The following is a 17,312-nucleotide window of genomic DNA, read 5'->3' as shown; positions in this document are numbered from 1 at the left end:
CACAAGGAAAGGTGTGGTTCATGAACATGAGCCTCCAATGACGACTCAGTGCTTTTACTTTTTACAACTGAAGAAGAGGAGGCGATAGAGCTGGAGGCTGAGTCAGCAATGTAAGACAAAACTTTTTCCTGATGCTCTGGCTTTAAAAGCGGTTTGCCAACTCCTAGAAAACTAAGCGTTCGAGGCCTTATGTAGCCAGACGATGACGCAAGGTCAGCACCTCCTGCATTCGGTCCTATTTTGCTCTTGCCACTACCATCAGATCCACCACCAACACCATCATTACCAGCTGCCAACCCCCGCCCAATTCCACGGCCTCTTCCACCAGCCTTCCTCATTTTTGGTAGAAATGTAGACAAAATCCAACAAACTATATAGTAATGTAAAACAAGGTAAAAGGTGTCTATAGGACAGGGGAGATTTAGAATTTCTGCACACACTTGTGGACAGTGGACACTTTTGGATTGTGTGAGGCCCACTGATACCTGAGCGCTATGTGACACGCTCGATGGCACAGCTGCCTGTGACCAAAGTGACGAGAGGATAATGGAGATTTTGAATCTCTGCGTACACTTTTGGACACTGGACACTTGTAGATTGTGTGAGGCCTACTGATATCTGAGCGCTATGTGACACGCTCGATGGCACAGCTGCCTGTGACCAAAGTGACGAGAGGATAATGGAGATTTTGAATCTCTGCGTACACTTTTGGACACTGGACACTTGTGGATTGTGTGAGGCCCACTGATATCTGAGCGCTATGTGACACGCTCGATGGCACAGCTGCCTGTGACCAAAGTGACGAGAGGATAATGGAGATTTTGATTCTCTGCGTACACTTTTGGACACTGGACACTTGTAGATTGTGTGAAGCCCACTGATATCTGAGCGCTATGTGACACGCTCGATGGCACAGCTGCCTGTGACCAAAGTGACGAGAGGATAATGGAGATTTTGAATCTCTGCGTACACTTTTGGACACTGGACACTTGTAGATTGTGTGAGGCCCACTGATATCTGAGCGCTATGTGACACGCTCGATGGCACAGCTGCCTGTGACCAAAGTGACGAGAGGATAATGGAGATTTTGAATCTCTGCGTACACTTTTGGACACTGGACACTTGTAGATTGTGTGAGGCCCACTGATATCTGAGCGCTATGTGACACGCTCGATGGCACAGCTGCCTGTGACCAAAGTGACGAGAGGATAATGGAGATTTTGAATCTCTGCGTACACTTTTGGACACTGGACACTTGTAGATTGTGTGAGGCCCACTGATATCTGAGCGCTATGTGACACGCTCGATGGCACAGCTGCCTGTGACCAAAGTGACGAGAGGATAATGGAGATTTTGAATCTCTGCGTACACTTTTGGACACTGGACACTTGTGGATTGTGTGAGGCCCACTGATATCTGAGCGCTATGTGACACGCTCGATGGCACAGCTGCCTGTGACCAAAGTGACGAGAGGATAATGGAGATTTTGATTCTCTGCGTACACTTTTGGACACTGGACACTTGTAGATTGTGTGAGGCCTACTGATATCTGAGCGCTATGTGACACGCTCGATGGCACAGCTGCCTGTGACCAAAGTGACGAGAGGATAATGGAGATTTTGAATCTCTGCGTACACTTTTGGACACTGGACACTTGTAGATTGTGTGAGGCCTACTGATATCTGAGCGCTATGTGACACGCTCGATGGCACAGCTGCCTGTGACCAAAGTGACGAGAGGATAATGGAGATTTTGAATCTCTGCGTACACTTTTGGACACTGGACACTTGTAGATTGTGTGAGGCCTACTGATATCTGAGCGCTATGTGACACGCTCGATGGCACAGCTGCCTGTGACCAAAGTGACGAGAGGATAATGGAGATTTTGAATCTCTGCGTACACTTTTGGACACTGGACACTTGTAGATTGTGTGAGGCCTACTGATATCTGAGCGCTATGTGACACGCTCGATGGCACAGCTGCCTGTGACCAAAGTGACGAGAGGATAATGGAGATTTTGAATCTCTGCGTACACTTTTGGACACTGGACACTTGTAGATTGTGTGAGGCCTACTGATATCTGAGCGCTATGTGACACGCTCGATGGCACAGCTGCCTGTGACCAAAGTGACGAGAGGATAATGGAGATTTTGAATCTCTGCGAAAACTTTTGGACACTGGACACTTGTAGATTGTGTGAGGCCTACTGATATCTGAGCGCTATGTGACATGCTCGATGGCACAGCTGCCTGTGACCAAAGTGACGAGAGGATAATGGAGATTTTGAATCTCTGCGTACACTTTTGGACACTGGACACTTGTAGATTGTGTGAGGCCTACTGATATCTGAGCGCTATGTGACACGCTCGATGGCACAGCTGCCTGTGACCAAAGTGACGAGAGGATAATGGAGATTTTGAATCTCTGCGTACACTTTTGGACACTGGACACTTGTAGATTGTGTGAGGCCTACTGATATCTGAGCGCTATGTGACACGCTCGATGGCACAGCTGCCTGTGACCAAAGTGACGAGAGGATAATGGAGATTTTGAATCTCTGCGTACACTTTTGGACACTGGACACTTGTAGATTGTGTGAGGCCCACTGATATCTGAGCGCTATGTGACACGCTCGATGGCACAGCTGCCTGTGATCAAAGTGACGAGAGGATAATGGAGATTTTGAATCTCTGCGTACACTTTTGGACACTGGACACTTGTAGATTGTGTGAGGCCCACTGATATCTGAGCGCTATGTGACACGCTCGATGGCACAGCTGCCTGTGACCAAAGTGACGAGAGGATAATGGAGATTTTGAATCTCTGCGTACACTTTTGGACACTGGACACTTGTAGATTGTGTGAGGCCCACTGGTATCTGAGCGCTATGTGACACGCTCGATGGCACAGCTGTGACAAAAGTGACTAGAGGATAAGGGAGATTGGATTGCTTTTAAAAAAGCAGTTTGCGGAGCAGTGGGTAAACAGCAATGCCAGCGTGTCAGGAAGCCTTAGAAGGCAGCCCAACAACCAACACCACTGATACACCACAATATAGCCTCCCCTTGCACTGCACACACAGTGACTTGTGTGTTGTGCAGGCCAAATCGCTAGCAGCAGAAGCAGTTCTTTTGTCTTCTTCCCTGCCTAACGCTCTCCCTACAGAATCAGCAGCAACCTCTCCCTATACTAAGATCGGCAGAAGTAAGATGGCGGTCGGCGTGCACGCCCTTTTATACCCCCTGTGACGCCCACCAAAGCAAGCCAATCACTTGCATGCCCTTCTGAAAGATGGTGGTGACCCGTGCCTATGTCATCACGTTGCCCACAGTGTCCGTGGATCCTGATTGGCTGAAAAAGAGCGCAAAACAAACTTTTGAAACGCGACTTTGGCGCGTAAGTCGCCGACCTCGTGGCCGACCTCATCCTAGGGTCGGGTTTCGTTTCATGAAACCCGACTTTGCCAAAAGTCGGCGACTTTTGAATTTTTTCGACCCGTTTCGCTCAACTCTAATCTCTAATCATAACCAATATTTTTTCCAAGTAACAGAGTATTATAGCTCCATACAGTACCAGCTACATCGGACACAATAGCTGTGACTGTGTTTGCTACACAAATAAAAGTCATGTACTGGTCTACTCACCGCTCCAGTTGCTTTTGAGTCTTCTCCTCCTTGGCCTGAGCTTTCATCTGCTGTACTTCAATAGTGTCTGGCTTCCTGCGGCGCATATACAGTTCATGATTACCCATGCAAAGCTGCAAGATTCTCTTGTTAATTCTCAGGCGTGGAGCATAAAAGACAAAGTCCTGTCATTACAAAAGAAAATGGATTATACCCAGACAATACATAGTTAAATGCACTGATAACTGAGGTTACCATTTTTGAGGTTGTAGGTTGCTTAAAGTACTGGATGTGGTCTAAATTACAATATCAGAATGACAAATGCTTGCTAATCTTATTGGCAAAAAAACAATGGAATTTGTACACCTGGAATCTAGTTGTATTTATGCCCAACTATAACTTGTGAAAAGTGAACCAATTATGAACTAGCAATTGTTTTCCATACATCTAGATCAATTTGGGGAGAAAAATCCATATTTTATGTTAACTTTTTATGAAGATCACACTTACAGGTGCCTTTTTGTCAATTGGTTTAATGATGAACTTCTTGTCATTGAAGGAGATATTCCTGATTTCACTCCATGGGAAACCAATCTTTGGGGTCAATCTATAAGAATGTAAAGGCGATAAAGTTAGAAATATATTGATTACAGTACTTGTGCACGGTACTAGAGCATAAAACAGATGGCAATTAGGAATAGTACATGATACAAGGTAGAAGAAGATGGTGCAGAGAGGACAGCACTGGAGTTTAGGTGCATGCTTTCATGTGGAATACTTACCTGTATGATCTCTAGCACATACAATTTATTATAAGTATCATAATATACAGTGGCATGTGCAATTGTCTACTTAACAGGGTCCATCAATATTTTTTTTTTCTATAGCGATAAGATTTCAGAGGCTTTAAAAAAACATAGTTTTAATCACCCACCACTGCCCAAGCACCAACTCTTCGCAGCTGTCCACACCCATCGTCTTTGACAGACTACAGCAGTGACGTCACAACTGCAACACACATGACCACTCTAGTAAACTAGTAACCCAGTGGTGTCATGTGATGACCACTTTGGCATCCATCACACGTGAGCCCACTTATTGGCTGCAACAGGCACATAGGACGTCATTTCTGGATCCTGTCAACAAAGACCAGTGCCAGATGTGAAGAACTAGCGCTGGGTGGGTGAGTAAACCACTTTTTGTTAGTTTTAACCTCTGAGAGCCTAATCAGTAATACAATAATTGCTGGAAAACTTCATAGAATCTTAGTGTCATGTGATCTGCAGGCAAACCGCCAGTAAAGTATGTTGTCTCCTATGTAGACAGGAGGCCAGTCTGACTTCCTGTTAACGTTCTATGATCATCACATATCACATCCCTTCTGGTGGTTCTCTGATAGCTCCTCTTTTTTATACAGCTTGAGCCTCCTTGTTACATTATATGTCACTTAAGTAGTATCATTGAAAAATGTGCAGTCTATAACATGAGATGCATCTTCCGCCTATCACAAGCAGGAGGCGGGAAAGGAAGAATCTACATGGTAGAAAACCCAGATATGGCACATCAACTAAAACAGTCATAATAAAAGCATAGAAAAAATCATGTACATTATAAAGGCATAGAAAAAGAGCCCATACATTATAAAGGCATAAAAAATGCTTATACTTTATGAAGACATAAAAAAGGGTTTGTACTTTATAAATGCATAGAAAAAGAGCATGGCCATTATAGAATCATAAATAAAAGTCTGTGCATTATGAAGGCATAAAAAAGACCTGTATAGTAGAAAAGAAAAAAAAAAAAGAGTCTGCACGTTATTATTTAATATTGGACTATGTTGTACAATATAGCCAAAAAAAGTAAGTGATGGAGAGCCACTTAAAGGCCATATTCACACATGGTGTTATGTGCTGAGTAGATTCAATGCATAAAAAAATGTTGAATTCAGCTCTAGGCTCTGCATGTATTACATAAATGTAATCTTATTATGGTTGGCTAGAATTAAAGCGGTGGTCTAGTCAAAAATGAAAAGTCTGTAGTTACTCTGAATGACTGCTGACTTGTGAATCCTCTCAGCACATACACTATGCTTTGCGAGCATTCGCGTTGTCTGTCCCAGGAATGGCAGTCAAGTATGCGATGTGCATTCTCCTGAGCAGAACCCATCTAATGGGCACAGACTCGCTCAGCACACTTGTATTGAGCGAGGCTGCGCCTACTAGACAAGTTCTGCCCAGGAGCATGCATTGACTGCCATTCCTGGGACAGACAATGATGAATGATTGCAGCGCACATTGTATGCCCTGGGAGAATTCACAAGTCTGCAGTCACACAGGCCCCTTTAAGAAAACATGTTTGCTTCTTTTTTCTAGAACTAATGCCATTCTTGTCCATGGTCTGAAAATGGAGTTATTCGCAAACCATGGACAGAAGTGGAAATATTTCTGGAAGAAAGCAAACCCGTTTTCTAATAAGTTCTTGTGTATGGCAAAGTTAAAGAATTTTTTGTCAGGTGAGACAAAACTTCAGGGAATACCTAACATACAAAGTACATGATGTGCTAAATATGCAGTCACAGACATCTTGATATAAAACTTATCACGAGTACTTTACAGGTGAAACCTGGCACATAGCCACAAAAGTACTTGGCAACGTACACAATGAATAAAACAAAGGATATAAAACTCTCCTGAAAGCACACTGCCAAGTTATTAGACAATCTGCTACCGACTTGCTCCTGAAAGGAATATAAACCATATGGTAGGTAGGTAGATAGATAGATATGAGATAGATAGATAGATATGAGATAGATAGATAGATAGGTAGATAGATATGAGATAGATAGATAGATAGATAGATAGATAAGACAAATCTAATTAGGCAGTCAAATCTAAAAACTGGACCAACATATTTGGATTTATAAGGCTCTGCTAGCCACAAGCTCTGGGAAATCAGGTTTAAAATGAGTCAATTAAGAACTGAGTCAAAGGCAAGAACAAATGCTTTGGCCACATATTTGGAGTTTCTGATGTGATCTAAGGTATGTTTTTCTGCTCTGTCTTGTACTTTGCAGCTCCCCGCAGCTCGTAGAACCTGTTTGTGTCTCCATAGTGACTCTGTAGGTATCCCGTATTTCAAATAATGAAAAAAAAAAGTCCTGGCAGTTTCTATTACGTAACCCAGACAGGCACTCCTTGTTTCTCCACAGGGTGGAATCTGTAATGCTGGCAGCTTGTGAAAGAATGACTTCATGTACTCCTTTCTATTTCTTCAGACAGGGCAGGGGGCTGACCACACCTTGCACTGAGCCACTGGATGGAGACGCATACAGACCCCTATCTTTACATGCAGTATTGCACTGGAGTATACAGCATAATATCAAATCTCTCCCCTAGCTTGTATATATGTAATTACCTAGTCCGATAGTAAGACGTACACTGCCACAGCACAGAAGGACAATATTCTTAATCATTACCCTGAACATCTCATTACATAAAACAGTCTGGCACCAGGTCTCTGTAATCTGACAACAGTATTCACCAAGTGGTGCAGACATCCAGGCACCGTGCACCCCTGGAATCCTTGCTCCTGGCATGATAATTACCGCTCTACGTCACAAGGCACAGCTATATGAATCCAATCTGCTGTCAAGCTCAGCTGCTTGGCCGCTATTGTATGGTGAGCATAGCACAAGAATTACTCACTGATATATACTGTATATATAGGTGGATAGGTGATCAAGTTAAATGTATCTATATCATCCACCCACAGGCTGTGAATCACTGGGTCCTCAATAACTGGGACGCTAACCATTCAGTTCTCCTCACTGCATGTCCTGAGGAGTTTAAGTGGAACATGTGATGTCAGCTATTTATCTCTTATACTGGGGAAAGGTGGAAAATATCTTTATGAGGGAGGCCCTTTAAATAATAGATGTGCAAGAGTTAAAAATATTATTTTGAAAACAATATTTCCAATGAATTACTCACTTGTCATCGTGCTCATAAATATTTAAGCCCAAAGAGTCAACACCAAGCCAAAGGTCAGTGCCCTTTTTATTCTTAATTTCAAAGTAGTTAATACCATACATCTCCAAGTCTTGAGCAATCTTCAGATATTCCAGCATTGCATCCTCTCTGCAAATCAAGAATATTTGTGTGCATCAGTATATAGTAGTACAGACATGTTCCTCCTTATCTTTCCTCTTGGATCCACATATCCCAATGTGAGTGACATTAGGTGACCAGCTTTAAAGGGGTTGTCTGATAAAAGGAAGTTATCACCTGTCTTCAGGATAGGGGCAAACATTTACAGTATATGGGACCCCCAAAGGTCCTCAGCATGAAGCACTTTTATCCCACTTGGAGTGGAGTAGCAGTGTGAATGTCACCCACTGCTCCATTCATCCTCTATGCTGACTGCTAGAAAAAGTCGAGTGCAGGTCTTAGTGATCTCATAGAAAATTAACAATGCCGAAGTTGAGCATGCACACTGCCACATCATTCTAAGGCAGCTAAAAGTGCCCCATTCTGCAGATTGGTGGATTTCTCAGTGGTTGACCACCCATTGATCTACGAGGTATCATCCTATTCTGTGGATAAGTGATCATTTATTTTCACCAGATAGCCCTGATTTATGAAAAAAACTTTTATGTTTCTCACAATGTTCCACAGAATTCTTTTTTTTTTATTTACAAAGTTCATCATTTTGTACTAGTCATGGTAGCTTATGTTGAGCCAAGTAAAAATTAAAAGATGGAAGCATCTATATTGGCATTAAACCCACAAACTCAGCACCTAACATCTAATATTAGTAGCAACCAGGAGATCACAGGTAAATTTTTCTATCTACTATAGTCTAGGCTCCCTGATGAGTTTTACAGACTTTGCTAGTCTTGGCATGAAAAGCACTGGAGACTAAGAAAGAACATTAAACAGCCTGAGGCTTCTTCCAGACTAACATGCCTATTTCCAGTCTAAGCAAATGGATCACTGCGCAGGAGTTGGGGTAGCAGCGCAGTTCAACGCAAAGTGTACACCCCGCATGATTCCCTCTCTAGCCGGGCACACACAAACAGGGTCGGACTGGGGTGCCTAGGGCCTACCAGGGGAATTGACTCTAGAGGTCCACCCTATGGCTACCATAAACGGTTTTATTACATGTTCATTTTTTGGCCTCTCCCACTAAAACGTGCTCTCAGCCTCCTATATATCGTACAGACCGCACTCTCAGCCTCCTATATATCGTACAGACCGCACTCTCAGCCTCCTATATATCGTACAGACCGCACTCTCAGCCTCCTATATATCGTACAGACCGCACTCTCAGCCTCCTATATATCATACAGACCGCACTCTCAGCCTCCTATATATCGTACAGACCGCACTCTCAGCCTCCTATATATCGTACAGACCGCACTCTCAGCCTCCTATATCGTACAGACCGCACTCTCAGCCTCCTATATATCGTACAGACCGCACTCTCAGCCTCCTATATATCGTACAGACCGCACTCTCAGCCTCCTATATATCGTACAGACCGCACTCTCAGCCTCCTATATATCGTACAGACCGCACTCTATACCATACAGACCGCACTCTCAGCCTCCTATATATCGTACAGACCGCACTCTCAGCCTCCTATATATCGTACAGACCGCACTCTCAGCCTCCTATATATCGTACAGACCGCACTCTCAGCCTCCTATATATCGTACAGACCGCACTCTCAGCCTCCTATATCGTACAGACTGCACTCTCAGCCTCCTATATATCGTACAGACCGCACTCTCAGCCTCCTATATATCGTACAGACCGCACTCTCAGCCTCCTATATATCGTACAGACCGCACTCTCAGCCTCCTATATATCGTACAGACCGCACTCTCAGCCTCCTATATATCGTACAGACCGCACTCTCAGCCTCCTATATATCGTACAGACCGCACTCTCAGCCTCCTATATATCGTACAGACCGCACTCTCAGCCTCCTATATATCGTACAGACCGCACTCTCAGCCTCCTATATATCGTACAGACCGCACTCTCAGCCTCCTATATATCGTACAGACCGCACTCTCTCAGCCTCCTATATATCATACAGACCGCACTCTCAGCCTCCTATATATCATACAGACCGCACTCTCAGCCTCCTATATATCATACAGACCGCACTCTCAGCCTCCTATATATCGTACAGACCGCACTCTCAGCCTCCTATATATCGTACAGACCGCACTCTCAGCCTCCTATATATCGTACAGACCGCACTCTCAGCCTCCTATATATCGTACAGACCGCACTCTGAGCCTCCTATATATCGTACAGACCGCACTCTCAGCCTCCTATATATCGTACAGACCGCACTCTCAGCCTCCTATATATCGTACAGACCGCACTCTCAGCCTCCTATATATCGTACAGACCGCACTCTCAGCCTCCTATATATCATACAGACCGCACTCTCAGCCTCCTATATATCGTACAGACCGCACTCTCAGCCTCCTATATATCGTACAGACCGCACTCTCAGCCTCCTATATCGTACAGACCGCACTCTCAGCCTCCTATATATCGTACAGACCGCACTCTCAGCCTCCTATATATCGTACAGACCGCACTCTCAGCCTCCTATATATCGTACAGACCGCACTCTCAGCCTCCTATATATCGTACAGACCGCACTCTATACCATACAGACCGCACTCTCAGCCTCCTATATATCGTACAGACCGCACTCTCAGCCTCCTATATATCGTACAGACCGCACTCTCAGCCTCCTATATCGTACAGACTGCACTCTCAGCCTCCTATATATCGTACAGACCGCACTCTCAGCCTCCTATATATCGTACAGACCGCACTCTCAGCCTCCTATATATCGTACAGACCGCACTCTCAGCCTCCTATATATCGTACAGACCGCACTCTCAGCCTCCTATATATCGTACAGACCGCACTCTCAGCCTCCTATATATCGTACAGACCGCACTCTCAGCCTCCTATATATCGTACAGACCGCACTCTCAGCCTCCTATATATCGTACAGACCGCACTCTCAGCCTCCTATATATCGTACAGACCGCACTCTCAGCCTCCTATATATCGTACAGACCGCACTCTCTCAGCCTCCTATATATCATACAGACCGCACTCTCAGCCTCCTATATATCATACAGACCGCACTCTCAGCCTCCTATATATCATACAGACCGCACTCTCAGCCTCCTATATATCGTACAGACCGCACTCTCAGCCTCCTATATATCGTACAGACCGCACTCTCAGCCTCCTATATATCGTACAGACCGCACTCTCAGCCTCCTATATATCGTACAGACCGCACTCTGAGCCTCCTATATATCGTACAGACCGCACTCTCAGCCTCCTATATATCGTACAGACCGCACTCTCAGCCTCCTATATATCGTACAGACCGCACTCTCAGCCTCCTATATATCGTACAGACCGCACTCTCAGCCTCCTATATATCGTAGAGACCGCACTCTCAGCATCCTATATATCGTACAGACCGCACTCTCAGCCTCCTATATATCGTACAGACCGCACTCTCAGCCTCCTATATATCGTACAGACCTCATTCTCAGCCTCCTATATATCGTACAGACCGCACTCTCAGCCTCCTATATATCGTACAGACCGCACTCTCAGCCTCCTATATATCGTACAGACCGCACTCTTAGCCTCCTATATATCGTACAGACCGCACTCTCAGCCTCCTATATATCGTACAGACCGCACTCTCAGCCTCCTATATATCGTACAGACCGCACTTTCAGCCTCCTATATATCATACAGACCGCACTCTCAGCCTCCTATATCGTACAGACCGCACTCTCAGCATCCTATATATCATACAGACCGCACTCTCAGCCTCCTATATATCGTACAGACCGCACTCTCAGCCTCCTATATATCGTACAGACCACATTCTCAGCCTCCTATATATCATACAGACCACACTCTCAGCCTCCTATATATCGTACAGACCGCACTCTCAGCCTCCACTCTCAGCCTCCTATATATCGTACAGACCGCACTCTCAGCATCCTATATATCATACAAACCGCGCTCTCAGCCTCCTATATATCGTACAGACCGCACTCTCAGCCTCCTATATATCATACAGACCACACTCTCAGCCTCCTATATATCGTACAGACCGCACTCTCAGCCTCCTATATATCGTACAGACCGCACTCTCAGCCTCCTATATATCGTACAGACCGCACTCTCAGCCTCCTATATATCATACAGACCGCACTCTCAGCCTCCTATATATCGTACAGACCGCACTCTCAGCCTCCTATATATTGTACAGACCGCACTCTCAGCCTCCTATATATCATACAGACCACATTCTCAGCCTCCTATATATCATACAGACCACATTCTCAGCCTCCTATATATCGTACAGACCGCACTCTCAGCCTCCTATATATCGTACAGACCGCGCTCTCAGCCTCCTATATATCATACAGACCGCACTCTCAGCCTCCTATATATCATACAGACCGCACTCTCAGCCTCCTATATACCGTACAGACCGCACTCTCAGCCTCCTATATACCGCACAGACCGCACTCTCAGCCTCCTATATATCGTACAGACCGCACTCTCAGCCTCCTATATATCGTACAGATCGCGCTCTCAGCCTCCTATATATCGTACAGACCGCGCTCTCAGCCTCCTATATATCGTACAGACCGCGCTCTCAGCCTCCTATATATCGCACAGACCGCACTTTCAGCCTCCTATATATCGTACAGACCGCACTCTCAGCCTCCTATATATCGTACAGACCGCACTCTCAGCCTCCTATATATCGTACAGACCGCACTCTCAGCCTCCTATATATCGTACAGACCGCACTCTCAGCCTCCTATATATCGTACAGACTGCACTCTTGGCTTCCTATATCACATACAGACCGCACTCTTGGTCTCCTATAACAGATACTTTCTATAAGAGGCTGAGAATGTGGTATGTACAGTATATAGGATGCCGATATTGTGGTATATAAGGCATACTGGCCTCGTATATGACATACAGGCTGTCGGCCTTCTATTAGGCTTTCTATGAGACATACAGACTCGGCCTCCCATTAGGCCTCCCATAAGACATACAGACTGTCGGCCTACTATTAGGCCCCCTATAAGGCATACAGACTGTCGGCCTCCTATAGGACATACTAAGTGTCGGTCTCCTATTAGGCCCCCTATAAGACATACAGAGTAATGGCCTCTTAGATACTGTACAGACCGCTCTCTCTGCCTAGGTACGGCATACAGGAGGATGATAGTGCGGTCTGTACAGTCGGTATACAGGCCTCATATGACATATTAGGCCATATAAGAGTGTGGTGTGTGTGTATCTTATATAGGAGGCACTGGCAGAGATTGTGATCTGTGATGCTGCATGTCATGTGTATGAGCAGGGCCGGTTTTAGGCAAAGTGGGGCCCTAGGCCAAGTTTAAAATGGGGCCCCAAATGCTAACATAGTGCACATCACACAGAAGCATTTCGATTGTATTCACATGCGCTGAATGAGTGTGATCGACAATATTGAAGTCGTTCAGCACTTGTTTCCCGGCCTCTTTCCACCGTCTGAGAAAGAATGATGGAGACAGAACAATCACTAATGGATCAATCTGTCCCCATACAGTATCATGTTATCAGCAGCACATATACAGTTTACACCCCATAGTCCTCAATATAATATAATGTGCCCCATAGTCCTCCATATAGTATAATACACTCACTCAGTCCTCCATATAGTATAATATACTATATGGAGGACTATGGGGAGTGTATTATACTATATGGAGGACTGAGGAGTGTATTATACTATATGGAGGACTATGGGGAGTGTAATACCCTCCCCATAGTCCTCCATATAGTATAATACACTCCTCATAGCCCTCCATATATTAAAATACACTCAGTCCTCCATAGAATATAATACACTCCTCCATATATTAAAATACACTCCTCATAGTGCTCCATATAGTATAATACACCGCCAGTCATCCATGCAGTACAATTCACTTCCCATAGTATAATGCACCCCATATTTCTTCATATAGTATAATGTATTCCCCATAGTCCTCGATACAGTATAATGCAGCCACCTCATAGAGCATAATGCAGCCACTCCACAGAGTATAATGCAGCCCCGCCATACAATATAATGTAACCCCCATAGAATATAGTGCAGCCCCCCTCTTATAGTATAATGCAGCCACCCCTTAGAGCATAATGTAGCCACCCCACAGAATATAATGTAACCCCCCATAGAATATAATGCAGCCCCCCTCATATAGTATAATGCAGCCCCTCCATAGAATATATGGGAGCCCTTTATATAGTATAATGTAGCCCCTCAATAGAATACAATGTAGCCCTCCTCATAGTATAATGCAGCCCAAATAGAATATAATGTAGCCCCCTCAAAAAGTATAATAAAGTCCCCATACAATATAAAGCAGCCCCCCATAGAATACAATGTAGCCTCCTCATATAGTACAATGTAGCCCCTTCATAGAGTATGATGCGATCACCCCCCATAGAATATAATAAAGATAATACAGCCCCCCATAGAATATAATGTAACCACGAATAGAATATAATACAGCCCACCTCCCCATAGAATATAACGTAGCCCCCCCATATTATATAACACAGCCTCCCCCATAGAATATAATGTATAATGTACCCCCCCATGGCATATAACACAGCCACATAGTATATACCACAGGCCACATAGTATATAACACAGCACCACACGGTATATAACACAGCAGCACCACACGGTATATAGCACAGCACCACATGGAATACAGCACAGCCTCACATGGTATACAGCACAGCACCATGGTATACAGCACAGCCCCACATAGTATACACTGAGTAACTAGATCCTTATACAGGGGTATAATGAGGCCTCACTGTACAGGAGAGACCGGAGTGAGGAGCAGGGGCCTGATCACAAGAGCTGACAATCTGAGGAAACAGCAATGCTGAATAACAGTCTACACTGCGTCACTAGATCCTTATACAGGTGTATAATGAGGCCTCACTGTACAGGAGAGACCGGAGCAAGGAGCCGGGGCCTGATCACAAGAGCTGACAATCTTAGGAAACGGCAATGCTGATAACAGTCTACACTGCGACACTAGATCCTTATACAGGGCCCAGGGGTATAATGAGGCCGCAATGTACAGGAGAGACCGGAGCGAGGAGCAGGGGCCTGATCACAAGAGCTGACAATCTGAGGAAACGGCAATGCTGATAACAGTCTACACTGCGTCACTAGATCCTTATACAGGGCCCAGGGGTATAATGAGGCCGCACTGTACAGGAGCGACCGGAGCGAGGAGCAGGGGCCTGATCACAAGAGCTGACAATCTGAGGAAACAGCAATGCTGAATAACAGTCTACACTGCGTCACTAGATCCTTTTACCGGTGTATAATGAGGCCTCACTGTACAGGAGAGACCGTAGCGAGGAGTCGGGGCCTGATCACAAGGGCTGACAATCTGAGGAAATACAATGCTGAATAACAGTCTACACTGCGTCACTAGATCCTTATACAGGGGTATAATGAGGCCTCACTGTACAGGAGAGACCGGAGCGAGGAGCAGGGGCCTGATCACAAGAGCTGACAATCTGAGGAAACAGCAATGCTGAATAACAGTCTACACTGCATCACTAGATCCTTATACAGGGGTATAATGAGGCCTCACTGTACAGGAGAGACCGGAGCGAGGAGCCTGATCACAAGAGCTGACAATCTGAGGAAACGGCAATGCTGATAACAGTCTACACTGCGTCACTAGATCCTTATACAGGGCCCAGGGGTGTAATAAGGCCTCAATGTACAGGAGTGACCGGAGCGAGGAGCCGGGGCCTGATCACAAGAGCTGACAATCTGAGGAAGGAGCAATGCTGAATAACAGTCTCTACTGCGTCACTAGATCCTTATACAGGGGTATAATGAGGCCTCACTGTACAGGAGAGACCGGAGAGAGGAGCCGGGGCCTGATCACAAGAGCTGACAATCTGAGGAAATGGCAATGCTGATAACAGTCTACACTGCGTCACTAGATCCTTATACAGGGCCCAGGGGTATAATGAGGCCTCACTGTACAGGAGAGACTGGAGCGCAGAGCCGGGGCCTGATCACAAGAGCTGACAATCTGAAGAAACAGGCTCAGCAATGCTGATAACAGTCTACACTGCATCACTAGATCCTTATACAGGGCCCAGGGGTATAATCAGGCCTCTACTACTCACCGGACCCGGAGGGCAGTGTTTACACACACACTGAGGCGCAGAGGGAGCGGGAGCAGCAGGGTGAGCACAGTGCACTGCAGAGCGCGGCGGCCTCCTCCTCTTGTCTGTGTGCTGGCGCTGCTATTAGCCAGGCAGCAGCAGCCAGCTACAGAACGGGAACTCAGTCGCGAGGGGTGGTTGTCACCACCCATCAAGGGCAGGCAACTGAAGGTCACGCAGCGGCGCTGGTGAGCGGATGAGTCATCACAGCCAGGAGCCGCCGGCGGCCGGAGCCAGCCAGGGGGTCGCTGCCCGACTGCGCCGCGCGCTAAGGTTTTTGCACGTGCGCGGCGTGATGCTGAAGCTCTTAAAGGGCCATCATCATTAAAGAGGCAGCAATTTTAAAGGGCCCCCGCGACCCTCGGGGCCCACCAGGCATTTACCCGGTACCCCGCCAGGCCACACCGAGCCTGCACACAAAGCAGTAGCCACAGCCAGAGCCCGCACCAGCTTCACACATGCGGAGGAGCAGACTGTGGGGCAGGCGGCCAGGCACTCTGAGGTGCGCTGCGGACCAAGGAACGGGACCTACGAGGAGGATGGGGCACCCACCTAGGCCAAGAAGAACAGCAGGTGCCAGGTAGATACATCCCCTGCCTGACACTGGGTTCTGCCTTTTACCCCTCTGCTCGTCTCGATTTCTGCTATGTATTTCCTCCTGCTATCTCTGCTCTTTCCTAATCCTGAAATTTACCACTGTCTCTCCTATGCCGATAGGATGCTGCCTCCACTTTACTGCTTATTTAAATCTGCAGTCTGGCACCCCTGCTCCTGTATTTGACTACACTTTGTTGCCCCTACCTGGTCTGATATCCCTGCCTGCTCTCTGTTGTCCCTGACTGCTCTTTCTTGTTGCTGCCTGCTCTCTTGCCCCTGTCTGCTCTTTCATGCTCATTGACACCTGGACCTGTTGAAGCGTCTGTGTACGTGAAACGGCTGTTGTCCGTCTTTTTCCCCGCATGCCTCATGTTATCTGCCCATCCTTTATTGTGTGACCTTTAATGGTTGAATAAAGAAACACTGCACTGCAAATCTGGGTGAGTACTGCATCTTTTTCCTTCTTTAACAAATTTAGCATGTTTCTTCTGATGCTGAGCACCGTTATTCCCAGCAGTGTTTTACACACTGTGTGCCTGTGATTGATCCTCGACTTGTTGCTGGTGGATTAGAGCCTTGGTGCCGTTCATCTGGGCTTTCTTTGAATTGAATTGTCTTTCTTGCTCATGCCTGCTATCTCCTGCACCTACCTTTTCTGATATCCTTGCCTTCTCTCTCTTGCCCCTACCTTTTCTGATATCCCCGCCTGACCTTTCTTGCCCCTGTCTGTTGTCTCCT

The 17,312-nt window shown here is 46.0% G+C and overlaps 1 protein-coding gene across 1 annotated transcript in view; it reads right to left on the bottom strand.

Moving 5' to 3' along the window:
- EZR (ezrin) overlaps positions 1-17,312 on the bottom strand; it is a 125,786-nt gene that overhangs the window by 17,288 nt on the left and 91,186 nt on the right. Inside the window, exons 7-9 of the mRNA XM_073575688.1 lie at positions 7,614-7,760; positions 4,135-4,231; positions 3,646-3,809 (exon numbers count right to left, since the gene is read on the bottom strand). Coding sequence (XP_073431789.1) covers positions 3,646-3,809; positions 4,135-4,231; positions 7,614-7,760 — 408 coding nt within the window. The remainder of the gene's footprint in view (positions 1-3,645; positions 3,810-4,134; positions 4,232-7,613; positions 7,761-17,312) is intronic.

This window comes from Dendrobates tinctorius, unplaced genomic scaffold, assembly GCF_039654945.1.
Source record: "Dendrobates tinctorius isolate UK_male_01 unplaced genomic scaffold, ASM3965494v1 ptg000046l, whole genome shotgun sequence".
NCBI lineage: Eukaryota > Metazoa > Chordata > Amphibia > Anura > Dendrobatidae > Dendrobates > Dendrobates tinctorius.
Note: the sequence above shows the minus strand (reverse complement) of the source record. Positions and strands in the feature narration are given on the sequence as shown.